Here is a 21,353-nt window from a genome sequence, read left to right on the forward strand (position 1 = left end):
TGCAAAATGCAGTGATGGCTTTGAGATGGGGAAAAGGTTTCCATGCTCCAGAAAGGGACTGTGTGGCATCTCCCTAGCCTGCCCCACTCCACCTTTACCTGGGGTCAAAAAAAGCCCATTAAAAATAATGTTCAGCCTTTAGCTACATGTCTACCTGGCACGGGAAACCCAGTGTTGCCAGGCACCATTGGATCTGGGAGGACATGATACCTTCTGTGGGTAAGCCCTGAAAGGTCCTCCACACAAGAATTCCAGCTCAACAGGAGACACTCATCCATCCTCATCTCTGAGGAAGCTCTCCAGGAGCTCAGTGCTGACATTTCCACCCACACGCTCTTGTTGACTTGTACCTTCTGTTGCAGAGGATGGGGTGGCATCTGCTCTCCCAGGCACACCTCACCCCCTCCATTTCCGCCTCTTGCCCCCTGTGCCTCTGCTGCTGTTTCACCTCCTCCTTCCTCTCCCATGCACGTGAGTGTGTCCCCACGTGCCTGTCTCCCTCCCTGCTTTCTGTGATCACTTGCTTGGTTTTCGTTGTTCTTGGTGGGTATTTTGGTTGTGTGGTCTTCAGAGCTCACAGGGGAAAGTGAGACTGATCAGCAGCCCTGTAGATGATCAGGCTGGATTAAATGGGCCAGAAACAACAGCTCTCGTCCCCCTGGCAAGCCTTGGCATTCAGGCAAGCACCTGAAACAACAAAACCCAAGGCAGCTGAGAACCAGGAACTCCCCATGCTCAGTCAGCAAGTTCCCATGGCCCAAGTGCTGCCACAGCATCCCCAAGACAATTTTCAGGCCTCTTGGCCTTTTCCAGATGGACCCTCAGCTATGCTTTGCTCCACATCTGGGCTTGAGTGGAAGCTCAAGAAATTCTGGCTAAGCCTTCCAAACCTGTTGCTGCTGGTGATGCTTTGAACCACCTCAACAGGCCCCTGGCAACACTTAAATTGCAGTCCCAAGGGGCTGAGGCCAGACTGACTTCTAGCATCGAGAACTGTGCTCCTGCTTGTTTGTGCTCCCTGCAAAATCCTTCCAGAGAAGATGAGTGGGATGGAGAATTAAAGCCTGGCACTGGCAGGATGTGACTGCCATGAGCTAACCTGGAGCAGCTGGTTTGAGGGGAGCTGTCAGGAGGTCGGAGGGGCTGCAGGAGAGGGTCTTTGCAGAAGGCACAAGTCGCTGCACGAGAGCGTGGCTGAAATGCCACTGGAGGAGAAGGTGGTTGGCTGTCACACACTGAAATAGGTGACTACACATTTGGCTCCCTGACCCTCTGTACTCCTGGGGGTTTCCAACCAGGGCCATGCCAAACCCCATCATGGCACCTAAGCACCAGCTCCAAGTGTGTGCTGGGAGGGAGTGCCGTGCACAAAACGGTCCCCACATCCCTTCACTGGCAGCTCAGGAGTTCAAGCCCAGGGAGAACAGACCAGAGCACCCCCACAACTGCTGCACCCCTCCTGCACGCCAGACCCCAAAGGGGGGACCCTTGAAGACCCAACACCACCCTGGTGGGGGAAGAGCAGAGAGCAGATGTGACACAAGCACTGAGCTGCCCACTTCTCCCACCGGTGATGCCTGTTGTGGCTCCTCCCCAACTTCACTTTGCTCTGCAACAGCTTTGCTTGGGCTTCAGCTGCTGATGCTTCTCCCCTTCCGAGCTCCCCACCCCCTGCCATCCCTTGCAAGCAGGGCTTTATTAAAAATGCTAATGCCGGCACTTTCTCCCTGGGCTGCCCATAAATCTGCGAGGAGAATGAGGCGGGAGGAGGAGGCGGATGGGTGGTTTGGTGAAAGGATCTGAAAGAAAGAGGAGCTTTTTATCTGGCTGTCCTTCAAGCTTGCAAAGCCGAGGCACACAGCGGGGAACGGAGAGAGGCAAAAAAAAAAAAAAAAAAAGAGAGAGAGAGAAAAAAAGGGGTGGGGGAAAAAAAAAGAGAAAAAGAAGAAGACTTTAAGCAGGAAAAGTGCTGCCCTTGTCACTTCAGTGTGTCCCTGGCTCCTCTGTGGGGTGGGGAGTGGATGATGTGTGGGGATGGGACAAGATGAGCGGGTGTATGGGCAGGAAGGGGGATAACTGTGTGCAGAAGAGAAGAGGCATCATGGGGAGGGAGGAGCAGGGGAGGGGAGGTGGGTGAGCAGGACATGGGCTTCTGCACTAATTTGTGCCCTGTGCTGGAAAAAACATCTGCAAGGGGGCAGAAAGAGGTAACTTGTCCTGCATGGGAGTAGGGCTGGTGTAGCCCAGTTTGCCAAGTTCTACAAGAGGATGAGAGCACCCAGCCAGATGTATTTGCCATATAACATTAAACTGGCCTAAAACCTCCCCATGCCAGGCTGAACCCATTAGGAGTTGAAAGAGCACACTGATAAAGACCCTTTAAATGCAGAGCATCTTAAATCTCATCGAGGGAGTCTGAAAAGGGCACCCAGGCAAGAACTGCAGGTGGAGAGGGGAAACCATCCATGATGGATCTAAGGGCTGAGATAAATAAGTACAAATGTGGGCAGGTAACAGTTTATTAACTAAAGGTAGAATGAGCTGATTTGATCTTTGGCCAAGTCATACCACAAAAAGAACCACAGAAAATGGGTTTGATGAGCAAAGATGAGGCAGACCTGGCTGGATTGCTGGAAACTGCATCCTACTTGGGAAACATTAGAGTAAGAGCCGAAAAGCAGCTAATTAACAATGCATATCAAAGTAGGGAGACAGACTGTGAACACACAAACAGCACCAGACAGATTTGTTTAAAACAGCTGAAGAGCAGCACAGGGAAAAAAAAAAAAAAAAAAAGAAAGGCAGCTGATCAAATGTATCTGCTACCCATGATCAAAAAGATCTGATTTTTTGAAAAATGGATGAAGATTTAGGGTCTGGATGTGTTGGGTAAGAGAGGCACCGCGGAGGCGTGGAACTCAGTCTGGTACCCAAAATACACACACCACACAAAGCCTCTCCCTGCCATCGCCAATAAAGCACAAAGATGAGCTCGCCTTCATGAGCAAAATTAGATGCTGCTGAGGGAACAGACACCGAGTCGACTTGTCATCACTGTAAATAAAAACAAACCAACGGCAAAACTGTCTAAACCACAGGGTTGAAATGAGTTTTCAGATAAAAAAGCCACCCTGGGAAAACAGAGGAGGTCATAACCAGAACATGTTGCTCCCAAGCACGCCGAGGGATTCGGCAAAGCCTCCGAGTCCTGCTTTGTTGACCAAGAGCCAACGTGGCTTCTCCAGGGACCGACCTGCGGCAGCAGCACGTCACTCCAACATTGGAGGGTTTAGGAGCACATCAGACAAAACAGTGTCAAAAATTATTCAGGCATCTTGGGATGAGGGGAGAGAGCAGAAGACTTCCAGACATCTCCTTCAGGTGAACCTGCAGGCAACCTTGTTGGGTTAGAGTTGGGAATGAGCTGATGAGTGTGACAAAGACAGCATGGCAGCTCAACCTCCACCCCAAAAAACATAAATACCAGCTTAAAGTTACAAGTTATTCAGTTAAATAGGCTCTGACAAGATGGTTCTGCTGGACTAAAGAGAGTTCATCACAGTCATGACCCTGTGGAGGCCAAGAGTTCACAGGGGACACCATGGACAGGCAGAAGGGATCTCAGCATCACAAGCCCTTGCAGGCAGAGCTGCACCAAGCAGCACCTGGACATCAGAACAGACTGCAGAGAAGGAAAAGAACGCTCATTAAACACCAAGCTACCCCAAGCATCACGATGCTTAGTGTGGACATGCTTTCCACAGCCCCTAAAAATAGTGAAAGCTGCAGGCAGGGATGGTGAAGTGTGGTCTCAGCTGCTACCATTTTCTGAAACAAAAACCTGACAAGTTCAAGGAAGAAACACAAAGTAACTCCGGTTTCAAGCAGCTCAAGAGAGGAGCTCTCTAAGGATGGTGTTGAAAAAGCCCCAACACTGCAGCATCAGAGCCTTCTTGAGAGCTCAGAGAAGGGCAGGAGGACTTTGACAGCCTCACCATTGTCTGGGGTTGTGTTGCACCTTGGGGAAAAAGAGATCTGCCAAGTTTCTCTGCCCCAAACAGAAAACTATGCTGGAAATACTGCACATAGTTTGTCATAGCCAACTTTGGTATATAAGAAGAGACGCAAGACAAGCTGTATCCTGGCCAGGTATGAACACTGTTGCAGGAGAAAAGGCTCAGGCATAGCATGGAGAAGGCTCCTGTGGGGGCACTGAGTTGGAGCTGGGTCTGAAAAGCAGCCCCAAATTCCCCAGAGGAACAGAGTGGGTCCTGAGCACCTTTTGGTTTGGCATGGCTGAGACCAAAGCTGGTCTGGAGCTGTGAATGGGTCCAGAGGGGTTCAGGAATGGATTTGCCTTTCCTGCCCTTGGCTTCTCTCCTGCTTGTTACCACCTGTATTTTCTAGCAATTCACCTGAAAGCAGCTTTTTCTCCACTTTCCCTTAAGATGGTGAAGCAGCTAAATCAGGAAAAAGCTAGAGAAGAGCAATGTGCATGGGAGGAACAGTGTGAAGCTGCAGATCCACACCCAGGAGCAAAGGAAAAGTAGAGGGGAAGGAAGCAAATGTTTCTCCACACTGCTTATCCATTTTTATTACCTGCCTCAATGGACAGAGTCATTTACCACTTTGCTTTTTGCAAGGTGGTGAGTCCAGCACAGACAGAGGCAGAGGCTGGCACCAAAGCCATTGTGGTCATCAGTGGCCACGGGCTCCTTCCAACCCGCCATGAGACACCCCCAAACACAACATATCCTAAAACAGGGAAATCCCTGGCAGGGGAATACCCCCTCCCAGACCCCATCACTCAGTGCCTCTTATGAGATGGGCACAGAGGATCTGGGAACATCCCTGTTGGACAACTGGGATACAGCAGGACAGGGAGCTGTATTTCTGCCTGTATTTTCCCAACCCAGCAGTGGTACCTTGAAGAGGTTTGGGGACATTCACCACAGCACACAGCACATCCCCAGCACGGGACTGCCTGTGTCCCGAGCAGCGCCCTGGCTCAGGGCACTCACAGCAACAACCGCCCTTGTCTCACACAGCGGGTGCTCCACACTGGGCTTAATTGCTAAATTGCCTTTAAAATGATAAAAAACAGAGAGTGGGGGTGGAGACAGAGCAGGGATGCTCTCCCCGGGCCCCAGTTCAAAGGGACAGAGCTGGGGCCAGCTGGCACAGACAGCCCCCCCGCCGCTGCCATCCTCCAGCGCAGCCGCACCGCGGGGGTGCCGCCAAGCCCAGCCTTTGATGATTTTTCCCTTCCCACTGTGAAGACTAATAACTTCAGAGAGGGCATCCTGACGTGGGCAGGGCCACCGCCGATCCAGCTGCAGCACAGTGAGACAAGGGGGGAAAACGAGGGCTTGGAGGTGCCGGGGGACATGGGATCTCTGGATTTGAGGGTGTTTTGGGTTTCTGCACACCACCTCCAGCCATCCCCGGGAGGCCCCAGCTGCATGTCAGAGACCCATGAGTGTTAAGGACCATCAAATTGCTGCCAAAGCATCAGAAAAACTTCCCTTGGCACTTCCAGGGGTTTAAAGCTGTGGAGCAGACAGCGACTGCTCTGTTCCCTCAGCTATGGTATCAAAGCATCTAATCTGCCCAATTTTCAGTGAGGACCCCAGCCCGACCTCAGCTGTCCTCTGATGCCTCACACAGCCAAACCAAAAGCCCCACAAAGTGCAGGATGCCAAGGAGAGTCTTCACACAGGGAGGAGGAACAATCTCCATCTTCTCCAGGGGGTGTTTACTGTAAACTGCCACAATGGCCTCTTCTACATCGTTTCTGATTATTTCAAAGGATAGAAATCCTCACCTCCCGCAGACCTGCTGCAGAGCCCAGCCGTGCACTGACCTTACAATTCACCAAGATGCCTGTAACTCTTTCATCCAAGAAGTTTACCACAGCCCTCCTGTGCTGATGCTGAAGCCCAGCAGCTTGTGTGAGGGCAGCCCAAGCCCAGGCGTGCTGTGGAAGGCACACTCACCCCTGGTTCGTTCCCCACTCATTCCGGATGCAGAGGTGCTTGTGCACAGGGTCCTTCATGTATCCTTCATAGCAGAGACACTCACCTACAGAGAAAGGAGGGGACATGAGGGACATGGGAGGACAAGGCTTTCCATGTGCTTCCCCGCCAAGAGCAGCCTGCAGCGACCCCAGGGCACCTGGCAGCTCCGTTATTGCCCAGGGAGCAAGGCAAGGAAGCATCTTCCCGTCAGAGCTGGGCTGGGGAGGCAGAGGTGAGCCCCCAAACCCACCTCAACCACTGGATCACCTACCAGTCTCGGGGTCACACTGGTGCTCGCAGGGGTCGAGGAGGCGCCGGGCGCAGAGGTCCAGGGCCCAGGGCCCGCTGGAGTTTTGCTGGGAGAAGAGGACGACCTGGGCTGGGTTCAGCCAGTCGCTGGCATCCAGCTGGCTCCCCTCCAGCAGGATGAACCGGCTCCCTGGCACCGAGACAAGGGCAGTCAGCAGGGCAACTTGATGCTGTCCCCTCCATCCCATGGTTGTCCCCTGCATCCCTTAATGGACCCCTCCATCCCATGATGTTTCCCCCCATCCTGTGATCGATCCCTGCATCTGCTGCCCATTCCCTCCATCTTGACACAGTACCCTCTGTCCCACAACAGCCATCTCTGTTCCACAATGGATCCTCTGTCCTGTGCCCATCCTCTCTGCCCCATGACAGTCCCTTCCATCCCATATCTGTCTCCTCCATCCCATGACAGTTCCCTTCATCCTGTGCCTGTCCCCTCTGTCTCACAACAGCCACTCCTATCCTATAACCATCCCCTCAGTTCCATTTCTGATTCCTCCATCCCACAACAGTCTGCTTGGTCCCAGGCCCATCCTCTCCATTCTGCACCATGCCCTGTGTCCCACAACAGCCATCTCCATCCTGTGTCTGTCTCTTCTGTCCCATGCCTATCCCCTCCATCCTGTGCCCCTCCATCCCTTGTTCCCACACTGGTATCCTCCATCTCACACCTGTCCCCTTTGTCAAGGACCCATCCCCTCCATCTCATAACAGCCACCTCTGTCCTCTACCCATCCCCTCTGCCCTGCGCCCATCCCCTCAATCCCATGCCCATCCCCTCTCTCCCACACTGGTGCTCTTCATCCAGCCCATCCCCTCTGCCCTGCACCCATCCTGCACCCATCCTCTCCACATTCCCACCTCTCCTCCATCACACCTCACAGAATGGGGCAGGAAGGGGTTGGTGAGACTGTGGGATGCTCACCATCAGCGATGAGGTGCTCAGGGACATGGAGGGTGATCTTGACAACAAGGGGGCAGTTCATGTGGGAAGAGCACACCAGGCTGATGACACAGCTCGTCACACTGATGAGGGTCAGGGTGGTCTTGTTCACAGGGCTCCGGGGGGACCCCACTGCAAAACATGGAAGCACAGTCAAACCTGACACCTGCAGGACCCAGGAAGGCTTTGGGGTGCAGCCAGGGGACCTCAGGGTGCAGAGATCCTGCCCAGCCCCCTGAAAATCCAGCATCAATCCAACCAAATGGAGCCACTTTGGATTTTGAAGAGCATGGAGCAGCCTTTGCAATGGGACCCTCCCTCCCGCCTGCTGCAGCTGGGGTCTTCCTGATCCCCCTCAGCCCGAGCTCTCCCACACCCTGCACTGCAGCAGGCTGAGAACTTTGCAGCAGCAGAGCTTTAAAGCAGAGCTGAGATATTGAGTAAAAGAAAGGTAAATGCAGTGTCCTGGCTTTTTCCCCTCCTTCTTGGCACTTCACTCGAGTTAATTTTGTCATGACAACAGGCCCGTGGATGCTTTTGTAAAAGTACTAGAGAGCCCTAACTGCTCAGGGCATGCAGGTCTTTGACTTTTAAACTCTCAGCTGAGGAAGATGAGTGGAAAAAAACTGTATGGAGACAAAGCCTGAACGAGCCTCTCAGCACCAGCTAAAGGAGATGGATCCCAGTCCCACCGCTCCCAGGAAAACAAGGCATCATCCAGCAAACGAGGCTCGACGGGGGAAAACAGACACTAACTCTCCTCTTGGGAGGAGAAAACCTCCTGAAGGGACAGTGCAGGGCAGTGGGGCAAGACTCCTGCCTAGGGACTGAGGCTGTCCCCATGCTCTGCTGCACATACAGCTCGTGTGTGCACGGTGCCGGAGCGAACCCGCGGCAGCTCCGTGCTGAGCAGCTGCCTGGGAACGCACGGGCCGGCCTCTGAAGCGTGTTACTTATTAAAATACACCAGTGCCCGGCAGAAGCCTCCAGCAAAACATCAGAATATATTTCATCCTCTGCTGAGAAGCTCCACCGGAGAGCAGCAGCAGCCCGCTGCAGAGCGGGGACCGGCGCCTGCCTGCGGCAGCTGGGATTGCACCTGGGTTTCCATTTCTTGCCAGTGGAAAGTCTCCAAACGCAGAGAAGCAACAGCAAATATGGCAAAAGAGGTCATGGCTCCCCACCCACCTCGGCTGCGCCTCCGGCTCCGCGAGGGGTCTGTGTAGAAGGTCAGCTGGGGATCGGTGTCCGCCTCTGTCCCTGAGTCCCCCTCGGGGTTGAGAAATGCTGAGCCAGCTGCAGGGGACACTGAGTGTAGTCATGGAGGGGTTGGCACCGTGCCACCCCAAGCCTTGGCATCCTACATAACCCTTCAGGGAAAGCCTTACACTGAGGAGCCCCATCTGCCAGGTGCAGCAGTGACAGCATCTTCTCCCCTTCCCACCTCACACACCCATGCCCCCACCTGCCACATGCCCCATTACCTTCCAACTTTTCCCCGTGGCTGTGCCAGTACCCTGAAATATTTACCATGGCAGACACCCTCTGCATCTTTGCAACCAACCAGCCCAACAGAACTTCCACCCTTGCAGGCACCACATTTGCTGTGTCTCCCCACCCAAACCCTCCTTTCCATGCTCTCGCCCGACGCTGATCCTATTTATCCATCCCAGGAGAGGGTGAGTTGTTGGAATGTGGGTGGGTGGAAGCCCAAAGCACCCCACCCACCCCGGGGACCCCCCTACCTCGCGCTTTGTTGTTGATGCGCTTGCGCTGGCTGCTGGAGGTGTGGGACAGCAGCGTGGCCTGCTGGTGGTTCGAGTCCACGGGGCTGGTGGCAATGATGTTGTCCTTGTACTTGTTCATCAGGGACAGCTTGGCATTATCACTCCCTGAACAGGAAGAATTGAAGGCAAAATCTCTCAGGATAAAGATTTTAAAACAGGGAGGGAGGTGAGAGAAAGGTTTCCTTGGGTCCATCTCCAGATCATCCTGAGGTGATCAGGGTGCTGCTGCCAATGAGCTGAGCTGCCCCCAATGCACCCTCAGGAGCAACTCAAATACTGAAGGGGACTGGCACCTCACCAAACTAGCCAAAAGCTGAGCCTCTCAGGGCACTTCTTCATAACCAAATCTGTGAAGAAAAACCCTGCAAAGCTTTAAGCACCACACTGTGGTCTTCCCAAACCATGTCTCAGCTGAGAAGGCTCCAGATGGATGGCCCAGTTAGTAATATGGCCAAAGAACAAGTGTGTAACAAGCCTCAAAGAATCCCTGCTGGTGCTCAGAAGGTGGCATTCACTCTGAATCATACTGATGGCATGTATAATTTTGCTACTAAAAACCTAAGCTGAAAAAGACAGTGGAAATCCTGGGATACAGAAGGGATTTTAGGGGGTCACTATGGGGAGCTCATAAGGCACAGTGTTCTGGTTCTGGTTCTTCATCAAGCCACAGGAACCACAGTCCTTTCCCTCAAAGCTCCAGCTCAGCAGGGACTGCTCTCAGCGGGCTGCAAGGCCTCCCAGCAGTGGAATTGCCTTCTGAGGGGCACCAACATCTCACACCCAACGAAAACCCAGAGAAACAGGGAAAAACGCTCGACGGAAAGCACGTGCATGGAACAACAGAGAGAAGACGGGCTGGAAGGGACCCAGCTCAGCCCGTGCCCACCTGGCGTGAGGTCCATGCTGGCCTTCTCGTTGCAGCCCTGCAGCGAGTCCAGCGTGCGGGTGACCTGGCTGGCGAAGTCCTCCCCGCCGTTCATGCACTCGCGCTGCAGGTGGTGCCGCAGGTCGGTGATGTCGTACTCGTAGCCGTCCAGGATGGGGGTCTCTCGGATGCTGAGCGTCCCGCTGGAGTTGTGGCCCTGCACGCGGGCGTTGCGCAGGCTCTCCCGCCCGTGGCCCCCGATCAGCACCGATGGGATATAGTGGATCTCGTTGGCCGCCTCGGCGCTCGCGCTCTTCTGCGGCTGCGGCACCCGGCGCCGCTTGCACCACCGCCGGCGGGTGTAGAGGATCATCACCAGGCAGAGGATGGAGAGCAGCAGGGCGATCATCCCTCCCTGCGGGTGCAAACACGGGCAGGGCTGAGCCGGGGGCCAGCACCAGCCATCCCTGGGGACACAGACACCCCGGGGTGGCCAAAGCAAAGGCACTGGCGAGAGGAGCCTGGTCACGCCGATAAGGAAGTGCTGGCACCAGGAGCACCCGGTGCTGGCCAAGCACTTCCAGCTGAATCCTGCCTCGGGCTGGACCAGCTTTGAAGTCACCACCGAGGCATGAAAAAGCAGCATTTAAAGCAAAGAGTGTTTTGTTTTGCTCTCCCGCAACACGCCTTTGAAAAGAGAGATCAGATTTATTCCAGGCAAATGCTCCTACGGGCAACTTTTTCTGACCCATTTCCAACTGGTTTCAGTGCTGTCACTCTCAATCTTAGGAGATTTTCCCAGGGCATCCCGAAGAAATTGCAGCACAGATTAAAGGAGATCACGGCTCAAGAGAGACAGATGATTGAAGTGTTGTTTGGGGAATGTCTTGGGAGGAAGAGGCTGAAAAAGCTCCTTCTCCACAGGGACAGACCCCAAAACTGCACTTAGCCCTGCCATGTCACCACTGTCCCCAAGGCCACCCTCCTGTGACACACCGTCACTGTACACAGATGGAGGCGGTGAGATGAAAGCCCAAAACCGGCCCTTTATGCACAATCTGCCAAGAATAATAACAATAATAACAATAAAAAGCATGTGGAGCCAGCTAAGAGCTCTGTGTCCATCCATGGCTCCAGCCTCCCTCCTCTTTTCTATGCAACAGGTGATCTTGATAAAATAAAATAATAGTAATAATCTGCTCCATTAGGATAAAACATTAAGGGAATTACTGAATGAGAAGGAGAGGCAGCTGGAAAAGGAAGTTTAATGGCCATTACAGTTTAACTCTCTTTCATTTCCAGGATAATGGAGCTGTGATGTACCCTCTGAGCCTCCTTCCAAACTTACTTTAAAACAAAAAAAAACAAAAAAAAAAAAAAAGAAAGAACAAACTCCATTGATTAAGGATCTGCAATGGTGGGGCTGGCTGGCACACTCTCTCTGGCTAGGAGTCTGCAGCCAGGAAGTGGGGAAATCTCTTGCTGGGGCTGAAAACTGGCACTGAACCATAGAATCCAAGAACCCTAGAATAGTTTTGATTGGAAGGCACCTTAAAGGTCACCCTGTTCCATGCCCTTGCCGTGGGCAGGGACATCTTCAACTATCCCAGGTTGGTCCAAGCCCCATCCAACCTGGCCTTGAACACTTCCAGGGATGGGGCAGCCACAGCTTCTCTGGGCAACCTGTGCCAGGGCCTCACCACCCTCACTGTAAATAATTTCCAATAATATCCAATCTAAACCTGCTCTTTTTCAGTTTAAATCCATCACTACATGCCCTTGTAAAAAGTGCCTGGCTGTGTTCACGCAGAGGTTTTCAGTGGTAAAGTCAGAGCCTAATTCCATATCATGTCCAATCCCTATGAGTTCTTCTGATCCGTAAATAAGTGGGGGCTATCCCCATCCCTACTGGAGATGGCCTCCTGTGTCATAGCTCTCCATCACCCTGGGAAAAGACCCATCTGCAGATGGGGTGACAAGCTGGTGGGAGGAATACCGGGGCATTCCTGGCTTTTCCTCATTCTCTCTATGCACATAAAATCCCCCACACACCAGAGAGCTCTGCCATATGCCTCTGCTAAACAGGGGAGACTTGAGTTTGGTGGACACCCATTTGCTTCAGACTGTGACTGTGGGTTCTCAAAAAAGACTTGTTATTTCACTGAAATTTGATGTCTTTTGCCCTGATAGTCTGAGAGCTCAAACTGTCCCTGACGAAAAGCTGCCTGTGGCCTCTGGAGATTTCAAGAGGCCCTGGGAGGAGGATGAAAGCCAGCACTGAAGTGTTCTCCACCCACTGCACATTGGAGGGGACCAGGGCACCACCTCAGGCCCCTGGTTCCCCTCCATGGGAGCACAGAGATCCCATTCTGTCTTCCCCCTGACCCACACGATGGCTGTGAGGAGCCCTGCACCTGATGGCTGTGGGAGTGCTCCTTGCACAGTCCATGTGAGGACCAGAGTCACGATGGATACAGCCCCTTGCTCACACCTCTTCTCTTGGCAACCACACAGGAAAGAAAGAAAATCAGCCTTGAACACTCCACGTGATCCCGACTCCTGGCACAAAATCCAACCTCTGTTTTTCAGAGTGAAAGGATGCTGCTGGAGCGGAGCTGAGAGTGATGGGAAAAAAGGGGCAGAGGGAGGACTCAATCTGTATTTGCACATTTTGGTAGGGGAGCAATGAGTTGCAGATATCCTTTTCATCATCTTGATAATGAGCCTTGTTCCAGTTACTCCTGCCTTGATCTTGGAATCCAGCAGGACCCAGGAAGACCAAGACCACAGCAGCAGAGTGGGGCCAGGCTCTCCAGAGGTGATGCACCCCCTCAGGAGCAGCTGGGAATGGACAATAAAATAGAGATAATGGTGTAAGATGTTTTTGGGAGTGGCTTTGCCAGTTATTTTTTTTTCCTCGAGGCTAATCAAGCACAAATGATGGAGGAGAAACCCGGCCTGGGGCTGCAATCTGGAAGAGCAATTGAAGCTCTCATTAGGGTAGGCACCATTAAACAGCCTGTTTGCAGCCTCGGCAACACATTGTCTCTGGCTAATTATCTTCCAGTGGCACAAAAATTGTAGGATTCTTCAAATTTTTTCCGGCATAACGAAAAGAACCCCAAACAATCAACACACCACAGATCCACTTCCAACACGCAGACCCCTCCTTTCTCTGCCATCAGAAGCTTGTCTCCATGTATCTGGGGGGAGGAGGAGAGCTGTCCAACCTCGACACGTGGGATGCTCTGGCTGCACGCTGTGACACCACAGCCACGGGGCTGCCACGCTGACAAAAGTGGCAGTGACAGTGCCCGGTGGCACCGTGACACCCGCTGCGTGTCGGAGCAGTGGACAGCAGGCACCATCCACGGGCAAAGGGCTCCTGACAAAGTCAGTGTGAATTAACCCTGGGTTAGGGTGGCTGAGACCTTCAAAGCACAGAAACTACCCCCCATCCCCCCGGGGATAAAGGCACCCCGCAAACATACTTTCAAAGTGATGCAAACTAAGGGAGAGGTTTAAAGAAGTTCAGTGTTAAAGCATCACTCGGAGAGGTGCCCAAGGCATCTCAACTACCCCCAAAGGGGGGCTCAGTTCCCCATCCTAGGGCAGCTGGAGCCAGATGGGGAATACAAATGGCTTTTCAAAAGCCACTACATTTTCTACAGGTTTCTGGACAGCTAAGGAGGGGCTGCCTTCCCACCACGTACCATGACGGAGATGTGGAGGATCCTCAGCTCCTCCTCTGCCGACTCGGTCTGCGGCTCCTCTGTGGGGTCGAAGCCGGGCAGGTTGGGGGCCCCATCTTGGTGGTGGATGTGGAAGAGCAACGTGCCATTCTCCAGCCACTGCTGCCGCCAGCGCACCAGGGGGATGTCATCCGTGTTGCCTGAGATCTCTGCGAAAGCAAAGCTGGTCAGGGGGGAAGTACGGAGGAGAGGGTTGATGGGGACATTCCCCTCTTCCCAAAAAAATGGGTGGAAAGATCAAGGGTTACATACAGAAGGCTCCCTCTGGTCACCTCCTGTCAGCACCAGGGCTGCCCCTACACAAACCACAACCCAAATGGTTAAAGCAGAGTGAAATCATATTTCTAGTTATAATCCAGATGAAGGCCTCTCCAAAAATCCAGATGTGGTGCAGGGAGAGAGCACTCACTGACAGCATCTCGGGGCCTGAGGCAGGGAACCCAGCAGCATCCTTCCAGCTCTAATTTGGGCAGGTTTCACCCACACACCTCATGTTCAACACAGCTCCAGGCACTGGGAGCAGAGGATACAGGACAACTTCTCAGCAGCACTGATGGGATCACCAGGACCACGTCACAAATTATATTGCAGACAAAATATCTCCCACCCTTTGTGAACAGTGAACCATGCACGGAGCTGCAGTCACACCTGAAGCTCTGACTTTGATTGAGGTGATTTCAGAGGTTCTCAGTCTTCAATCATGTTTTACAGCTCCCCACATGGGACTCAGCCCAAAGACCTGCAGAGGTACCTGTAGCTTCTGCCCAAGTACCCTGACTTTCCCTAAGTGCTTTTAACTTCAAGGTTTAGGGACAATGGCTCAGATCAACAGAGCTGTGCTGATGAGTGATGGCAGCAGAGGATACCCAAGCAGGAGGAGCAGCTGAGGACAGGGACACCACATGTGCTCCAGTGCACTAAATGCTAAATCAAACCAAATTCACCTGGCTGACTCCAAAATTTCAAGAACATCCTATGGCTGGCTCTCAGCCAAAGAGAGGGTCACACCAGCCCATCCCTAGGAGACATGGGCACCATTTTAATCATTACCTCCACCTCCAGTCAGATCACCTCCATCACCATCTCACACCACCTTGATCTCAGCCATCAGCTCAAGCCTGTCATTTGCCCATTAGCTAATTTTCCTGAAAATACCAGATTTTGTTGGAACAACAAAAAAAAAAACATGATGAGCTTTCCAGAGAGGCACAACTCCCCCTCCTGCCTCGGCCCTGTGGGGACAGTCTAGCCAGACCCATCCGCTCCATCCCATTCGTAGCCACGCATTTTGAGGGCAGTGGGAAAGAGCCTGGCTCACTTTGGGCAAATTAACATCTTTATTTTGCTTGTTTCATGCTGCCTTCAAATGAAAACTGGAATTCAATTACAGTGCCGAAAAGCAACATTTTAAATTTGCTGTTAATTAATTTCATTAGGCTGCCTTTAAGTGAGCCGGCTGCCGGGGATGGTGGCGGGGGGGGGGGGGGGCAAAAATCTGTGAGAGGAACCAGGTTCATCCTCCCAAACTGATTTGATTAATCAAAGGAAACATTAGCCACAGTGAGCGAATTGGCAGATTGTTTGTGCTCAGCACGAGCCACATTTCTGGCAGTAATCAGTGCACTTGGAGTGTCCCGAGCAGAGGGATGCTGAGCGCTCCGCGGTGCCACTGGGAAGCAAAACCAAGAGGAGTTAAAGTCACCAGGAAGCCAGAAGCACTTTTGAAATTCCCTCTAACTGCTGAGCTGCGTGTTTAGGGACACACATCCCCTTTGAAAAGCTGGCCCTGGGAGCTGGGAGGGTTTGAAACGGCACATCTCCTCCTCTCCCACCTGGTCTTTATTCATGGGCTGGAAGGGGGAAACAAGCTTGCCCGCTTTCCCAACTCCCCACGGCTTCTCAACTTGGAATGAACCAGCTCAAATGGAAGAAAACACTCTCCCTGCACCTGCCTGCTAATGTGAAATTAGGAGTAATTAAGGCAAGAGCTTTTATGCACAACAGGAACTCAACATACTGACATTTGGAAAAAATGTAAATATCAGCATTTGCTCCATTGTAGAGTGAAAATAATAGATACTAAGAATGTGACATTGTGACATTTAGAAAGCTAGAGTTAGAGATGTTTTTCCCCTGATCTGACATATCATTGTAAAAGCAGCACCCTCCATCTCATTAATATTTGAGGAGAAATCCTTGATGGAAGTTATTTAAATGATTAATAGATTATAGTAAATTTAAGCCTTAAAATAGGTTGTCATAATTTCAATTTTATTTAAACAGGCTTATTTTTTAAAAGAAAAATGTATTCCAGTAAAAAATGGATTCTTGTTTTAAAAGAGCAGAATCCAGCCACAGAGCCTGAGTACATTATCTTTTCTCACCAGACATCACAACATGATCCTGCAGCCACATTGCACACAAGTTAGAAGTGCTAGAGACAGAAGAAAACACTCCAAAAATCAACCACCATCACCCCAAACTGGGAGCCTGTGACCTCTTCATCACACTGCAGGACAAGGATGCTCCACCATCGCTGCTCCCGCCCTGGGCAAGGGCTCTTGAGGCAGCACCTGGATGAATGGGCTTCACCCTTGGATCTTCTCCTCTCCTCAAGTGCCTTAGCAACACGTCAGCTGCCCGAATCCTACTCCATTTGTACTTGACAAAATTAAACATATAAATGCTTTCCTGCACCTCTGAAGTTCTCATGGAGTTTGGTTCCAGCAAGACCAAGACCAAGACCAAGACCCAGCTTCCTCCCTAACACAGCATTTCTCTGTTATCTCTTCTCCCAGTCCAATGCATTCCACTTTTATCTTGCTCTCCAAGCAGACATCTCATCACCTGGTGGGAGATGCCATGGTGACCCATGTAGCCAGCTGGGACCATTTATCTGGATGCCACAGGGAGTCAGCTCTGCCATGGGACTGGCGGGTGTCAACTCTCCTGACCAGGTTGTACCATGGGACCAGGATGTCCCAGAGGAGGTGGAAAAGCAGGCAGAAAGCCAAAAATTAAAAAAAAAAAAAAAAAAGACCAGGGGGAGAGGATAATTTCAAGTTCAAAGTTTGAAGGATATTGATGAAAAGCCTGGTCCCTCTGTGGCTTTCATTAAGGCCTTGGATAGGAAGCCATTAGCACGAGTATTAACTTCTTGCACCTCTGTTAAAAAATAGCCTGCCTGAGTCAGAGGTTAATAACAGTAGGAGACCACTAATTAGGCTGTGCTGCGTTCACCTGGAATCAAACGTGGCCCAGGTCCTTCATATCTACAGGAGCAGCAGCCTCCAAAGGCCCCAGCTGATGCTTTCAACATAACAGCTGTGGCTGCTCCCCTCCCAAACCATCTGCGAGGGGAGGGACAGGGAAGGAAAGGTTCTGGAGGAGTGATTTGAGGAGAGGACAAACGACCAGATTGAAGGTGCTGGAGGTGCATGGATTTATACCTGCTTCAATATTGATTATCCCAAACAACCTCATTTCCCGAGGGACAGCCGTCCCACCCAAAGCAAACCCAATCCTTCTGGAGGCAACACCACTGCATCTCCCAATTTTGGGAGGCAACAGCTCTGTCACAGCCCAATTCTGCACCTGAGCTGGTGCAACATTAAAACCATGGCCCAGGAGCCCAGTGCTGACATGGACCCATTTCCATGTACTCACCTCCCCACTGGGCCCTGGCATCGTGGCACACAAAGAAAAGAGCTCTCCTTAAAACCTCACCTCAGCATTTTGATGAAAAAAACCACCCAGCAAAACAATTTTCCTCTCCATTTGGAAGTGTTTTGCCCTAATAGGCATCTCCAATAAGTCAAATCAACTCTGCCATAATGCCAGTCTCCACAGACTCATTTCGTACAGCAGAGCACGGATTTTGACTTGGACTTGTATTTCCTTGTTAACATTTAAACCTGGCTTATTTTCCATCTGGAACCTGACTGTGTTTTTATTTAAGTTCCCCATTAGCTAAGGCTTTTGCTCCATGTCTAAACCTCACAAATCCTTTAAAGGGCTCAAATTCAGCTAAAGCAAGTCTTGCACTCTTGTGCAAGGGTCTCCAATGTCTGAAGGGACTCAGGAGACTTTCCCACCATGAGTCACCTCAGGCCTTGATTACTATCAATTCAGATGTCAAAATGCTTATCCTGATATTTAACTCGTTTATACTTCCAAGGTTTTAGTGACACATCACTCATGGTGTAATATTCATGTTTTTATGGGCTTGTTAAAAAAACCCACATCCATCACTGACTATCCATATTTTATTTGCTTTTTTTTTTCCCTGCCTCCCATCTCAGGTAGGAAAACCAGCTCATTCTGTAGGTCATTTCACCTTTCCAAGACAATCCAGCTTTTCCATACCAGCAAACGTAAACCTCACTTTATATATTAGGAACCTGCTCCGGTCCTGGGACAAAATTTCCAAAAGACTCATAGATACAGGAGAACATAAAGGCTCAAGGAAAAGGCACTGGTGATCGCCCTGGAGCCACTCTCTGGCTGTGTCAGAGAGATCACCCCCCCATGATGTCTGCACGTGAGGCTGGCACACGTGAAGCCGTGAGCTGCCATAGCAAGGCTGACAGATAACCAGGTGTCTCCTCGGAACATAGGGTGCCTTTGCTTCTGGGAAGGTCATCAAGGAGTTACATTTCAAAGCTGTAGCCATGCTTTAGCCCTGCCTGAACTGGGATTTTTGTCCCAAATATGCCACGGCCCTAATTCATCCCTTTCTTTAACAAACCCCTCTGTCACCCTGGGAGTGACGCTGTGCTGCACGACCGCTTCCAGAGAGAAGGACACTGATTCATCACTAATGGGTCTCAGTCGACTGGGTTTGCTCTGCAGCTGCTGACCTTACAGCACAACGTGCCCCATTGCCCTGCTCTTCCCCATGGACCTAAGGATGTGCCCAACCACACCTGCCCATCATCCCCTCCAAGGTTATTTTTCCATCGCGTTTGTCAATTTTGACCAAAAGCTGGGAAAAAACAACGAGCAGACTGGGACGTTCGCTGGTGTTTGATTTCCACTCCTGTCTTGTTAGTTTGGTCCCATCTGCCATAACTGTGAACTACAGAGGAGATGTAGGAAGAGAGAGAGACCAAATCCACCTCCTGGAACAACACTCATGTAAAACAAAAACCCCAAAGCCCCACACGATGACAGTGAGCAAAAGTAAAATAAAGAGAATGTGTGACAACAGCCTACAGATGTGAGGTTGATATACAGACTCCAGAAAGGACCACATTTGTAGCTGATATCCCACTCTGCAATGCTATCACATCACCTCTTCCAGAGGGGAACTCAGGTCTCCATGGAAAGAGCTGAAATGATTAAGAAGCTCCTAATCAGCCATGGAAAATTACTGCCCTGGCTAAATCATCTCCCAGCAAACCAATGGGATGGAAGGCACGAACCCCTCGGCTCAGATGGTGTTCACTTACGAGCTGCTGAACTTCACCAGCACAATCACCACCACTCCAAAAGGGTGAGATACTGGAGAAGTAAAACCTGGCAGAGGAGACCCCAACCTCTTAAACAAGCTCTTGTGCATCATGGAAATTAAAGAGCAGTAAATTCCGCTTCCGCCCTGGACACTTTGTTAAAGGAACTGGTAGGTGGGTAAATACGGGTCACCCAACGCTGTAAAGGGTGATGGACTCATTTCAAAGAGTTCTTGTCAAAATCCACCCTCAAATTTTCCCAAAGCTCCAAAGTGGGCCTGGGATAAGAGGGAAAGACCTCTTGAAGCCCACCAGGTGGGGGAGGAGTAAGAAGTTATTTTTCTTGATGAAAGGAGGTTACCAAGAAGCCCCACGGAGATCTTTGTCAGGACCTTGGCTGCTCAAGAAACATTCTGGAAGAGGAGGCGAATGACAAAGTTGGTCACCAAGGCTAAATTTAGTCTCCTCAAAGCTAAAGCTGTGAAGTGCTGGTGGAAAGCGGGCAAGGAAGTGGGCAGGTGAAATTCAACTTTGGTGAAAGAAGCCAATCTCGAATCCTGCAAGTGGTATTCAGGTCAACCATCTCGAAAAGGAGGAGGCAAAGCTGGGAAGGTTCGGAGGAGGGGTATGAGGAAGATGAGATGTCGCAAACAGCTTTGTGAAGAGGAGAAGCCAACTGTGTTAGGACTCCTCAGTAAAGGAAGCAAACAACTGAGCAGGGACATGATAAAAGCCTATAAAATCAGCAGGCCTGTGGAGCAGTGGGAAAGGTAATGGTTATTCATCCTTTCTCATTTTGTGAAAATTAGGCATGTAAAAACTAACAATAGGTTCCTTTTCAACCAGCATTAAGTAGGGAAGCGCTGAGAAAGGAATCAAATTCAGGGAAGATAGAGTCACCAACAGCTATTGAGCCAGAGAGCCCAGAGGCACCTCCCAGCTTGGGAAATCCCTGCAGCAGGGAAAGGACTGTATACAGGTATGCTGTAGTTTTAACATTTTTTCCCCAATTATCAGCTGTGGCTGAAGATGCCAAGAGACAACAACCCACTGTCCCCACACTGCCCAGTCTCTTGGGGTTGAAGGGTGACTGCAAAGCCAGCCAGGTGCTACCCAGGCCACCCTTCTTGAATGCATCCCACATCCACATGTCCCTTCAAGGACAGGCTGAGACCCTCTGCTCCCCCAGGCACCGCCTCGCTGAGCGAGGGAGACCCCAGGGCAGCTCCCTCACACTGAGAGAGCTTCTCAACATCCAGCCAACAACTCCCCCTGTCCAAACTCCAGCCCTCCGTGCCGCCAGGCCCTACAGACCCAAGGCGCTTGCCAAGATTCCCTTCAGCTTTCCAAGCCAGCCAGCAATTTTCACGGGGGGGGCAAAGGCCTATTTATATCCATCGTGGGCTGGCAGGGAAGGTAATGGCCGGCCACTCCAGCCCATCTGCCAGGCACTTAGCAGGACACTGGAGCATATCGTACAGGAGAGGTCAGGCTATGGTGGTGGGACTGGCAGGGGAGGTGAGGGGAGGCATTACAGCCGTGACATGGACTTCACTTCAAGGGTAAACTTCAGCTCGCTCCTGCACACTAATTTGTTTAAGTGCTCGTTGCGCCAAGGCCAAGAGGTCAGGCAAATTAGACATTATTTTGGCATTCTTGTGCTCAGCACAGGAAACGGGAACAGCTGCTCATTCCTCATGTCCTGGGGGGAGAGCCAGCACCTGTCGGTCTTCTGGGACACAGGAGGGTTAGGGTGGCCTTCCCAGGGATGTAAACTGGGCCAAAATAACCCTGTCTGCTCACTTATCCACAGCAGGGCCAAGAGCTTTTCTGGGAGGTGATCCTCCCCTTCCTCCCACCTCCCCTGGTGGGACTGATGCTGCTTTTGGGGCAGGAAGAACCCTCACCTCATCTCTACTGGGATGGACAAGGCAGGTGAGGGATATTGCTACCACAAACTCTTCGGTGCCTGAGGAGCTCTTACCTGACTTCAAGCTCCATTTTCAAGCTCGCGGAGAGGCTTTGAAAGATGGAAAAGTGAGAATGAAAAAAAGAGAAGAAAAAAAAAACCAGAAAGAAGAAAGAAGGAGGAAGAAAGATGTAGAAGGGGGAAAAGTTAACTGTGCATCTTGAATTTATCACTCTTGAAAGAAGAGATTGTCAAGAGGGCCAGAGACCAGCCAGTGCACGGTGATCAATGGGAGGACTTTTGGGTCTAGTCAAGCTTGTT

General features: G+C 51.4%; 1 protein-coding gene across 4 annotated transcripts in view; it reads right to left on the bottom strand.

The window, feature by feature from the left end:
* ASTN1 (astrotactin 1) overlaps positions 1 to 21,353 on the bottom strand; it is a 58,870-nt gene that overhangs the window by 24,819 nt on the left and 12,698 nt on the right. For 3 of the 4 annotated variants that reach the window (XM_027658452.1, XM_027658451.1, XM_027658448.1), the window contains exons 2-8: positions 13,635 to 13,822; positions 9,943 to 10,336; positions 9,015 to 9,161; positions 8,458 to 8,577; positions 7,252 to 7,401; positions 6,289 to 6,456; positions 5,997 to 6,081 (exon numbers count right to left, since the gene is read on the bottom strand). In XM_027658452.1, coding sequence (XP_027514253.1) covers positions 5,997 to 6,081; positions 6,289 to 6,456; positions 7,252 to 7,401; positions 8,458 to 8,577; positions 9,015 to 9,161; positions 9,943 to 10,336; positions 13,635 to 13,822 — 1,252 coding nt within the window. The remainder of the gene's footprint in view (positions 1 to 5,996; positions 6,082 to 6,288; positions 6,457 to 7,251; positions 7,402 to 8,457; positions 8,578 to 9,014; positions 9,162 to 9,942; positions 10,337 to 13,634; positions 13,823 to 21,353) is intronic. The other variant, XM_027658449.1, reaches the window with a different exon arrangement.

This window comes from Corapipo altera, unplaced genomic scaffold (assembly GCF_003945725.1).
Source record: "Corapipo altera isolate COAL_440 unplaced genomic scaffold, ASM394572v1 79, whole genome shotgun sequence".
In the NCBI taxonomy this organism is placed as follows: domain Eukaryota; kingdom Metazoa; phylum Chordata; class Aves; order Passeriformes; family Pipridae; genus Corapipo; species Corapipo altera.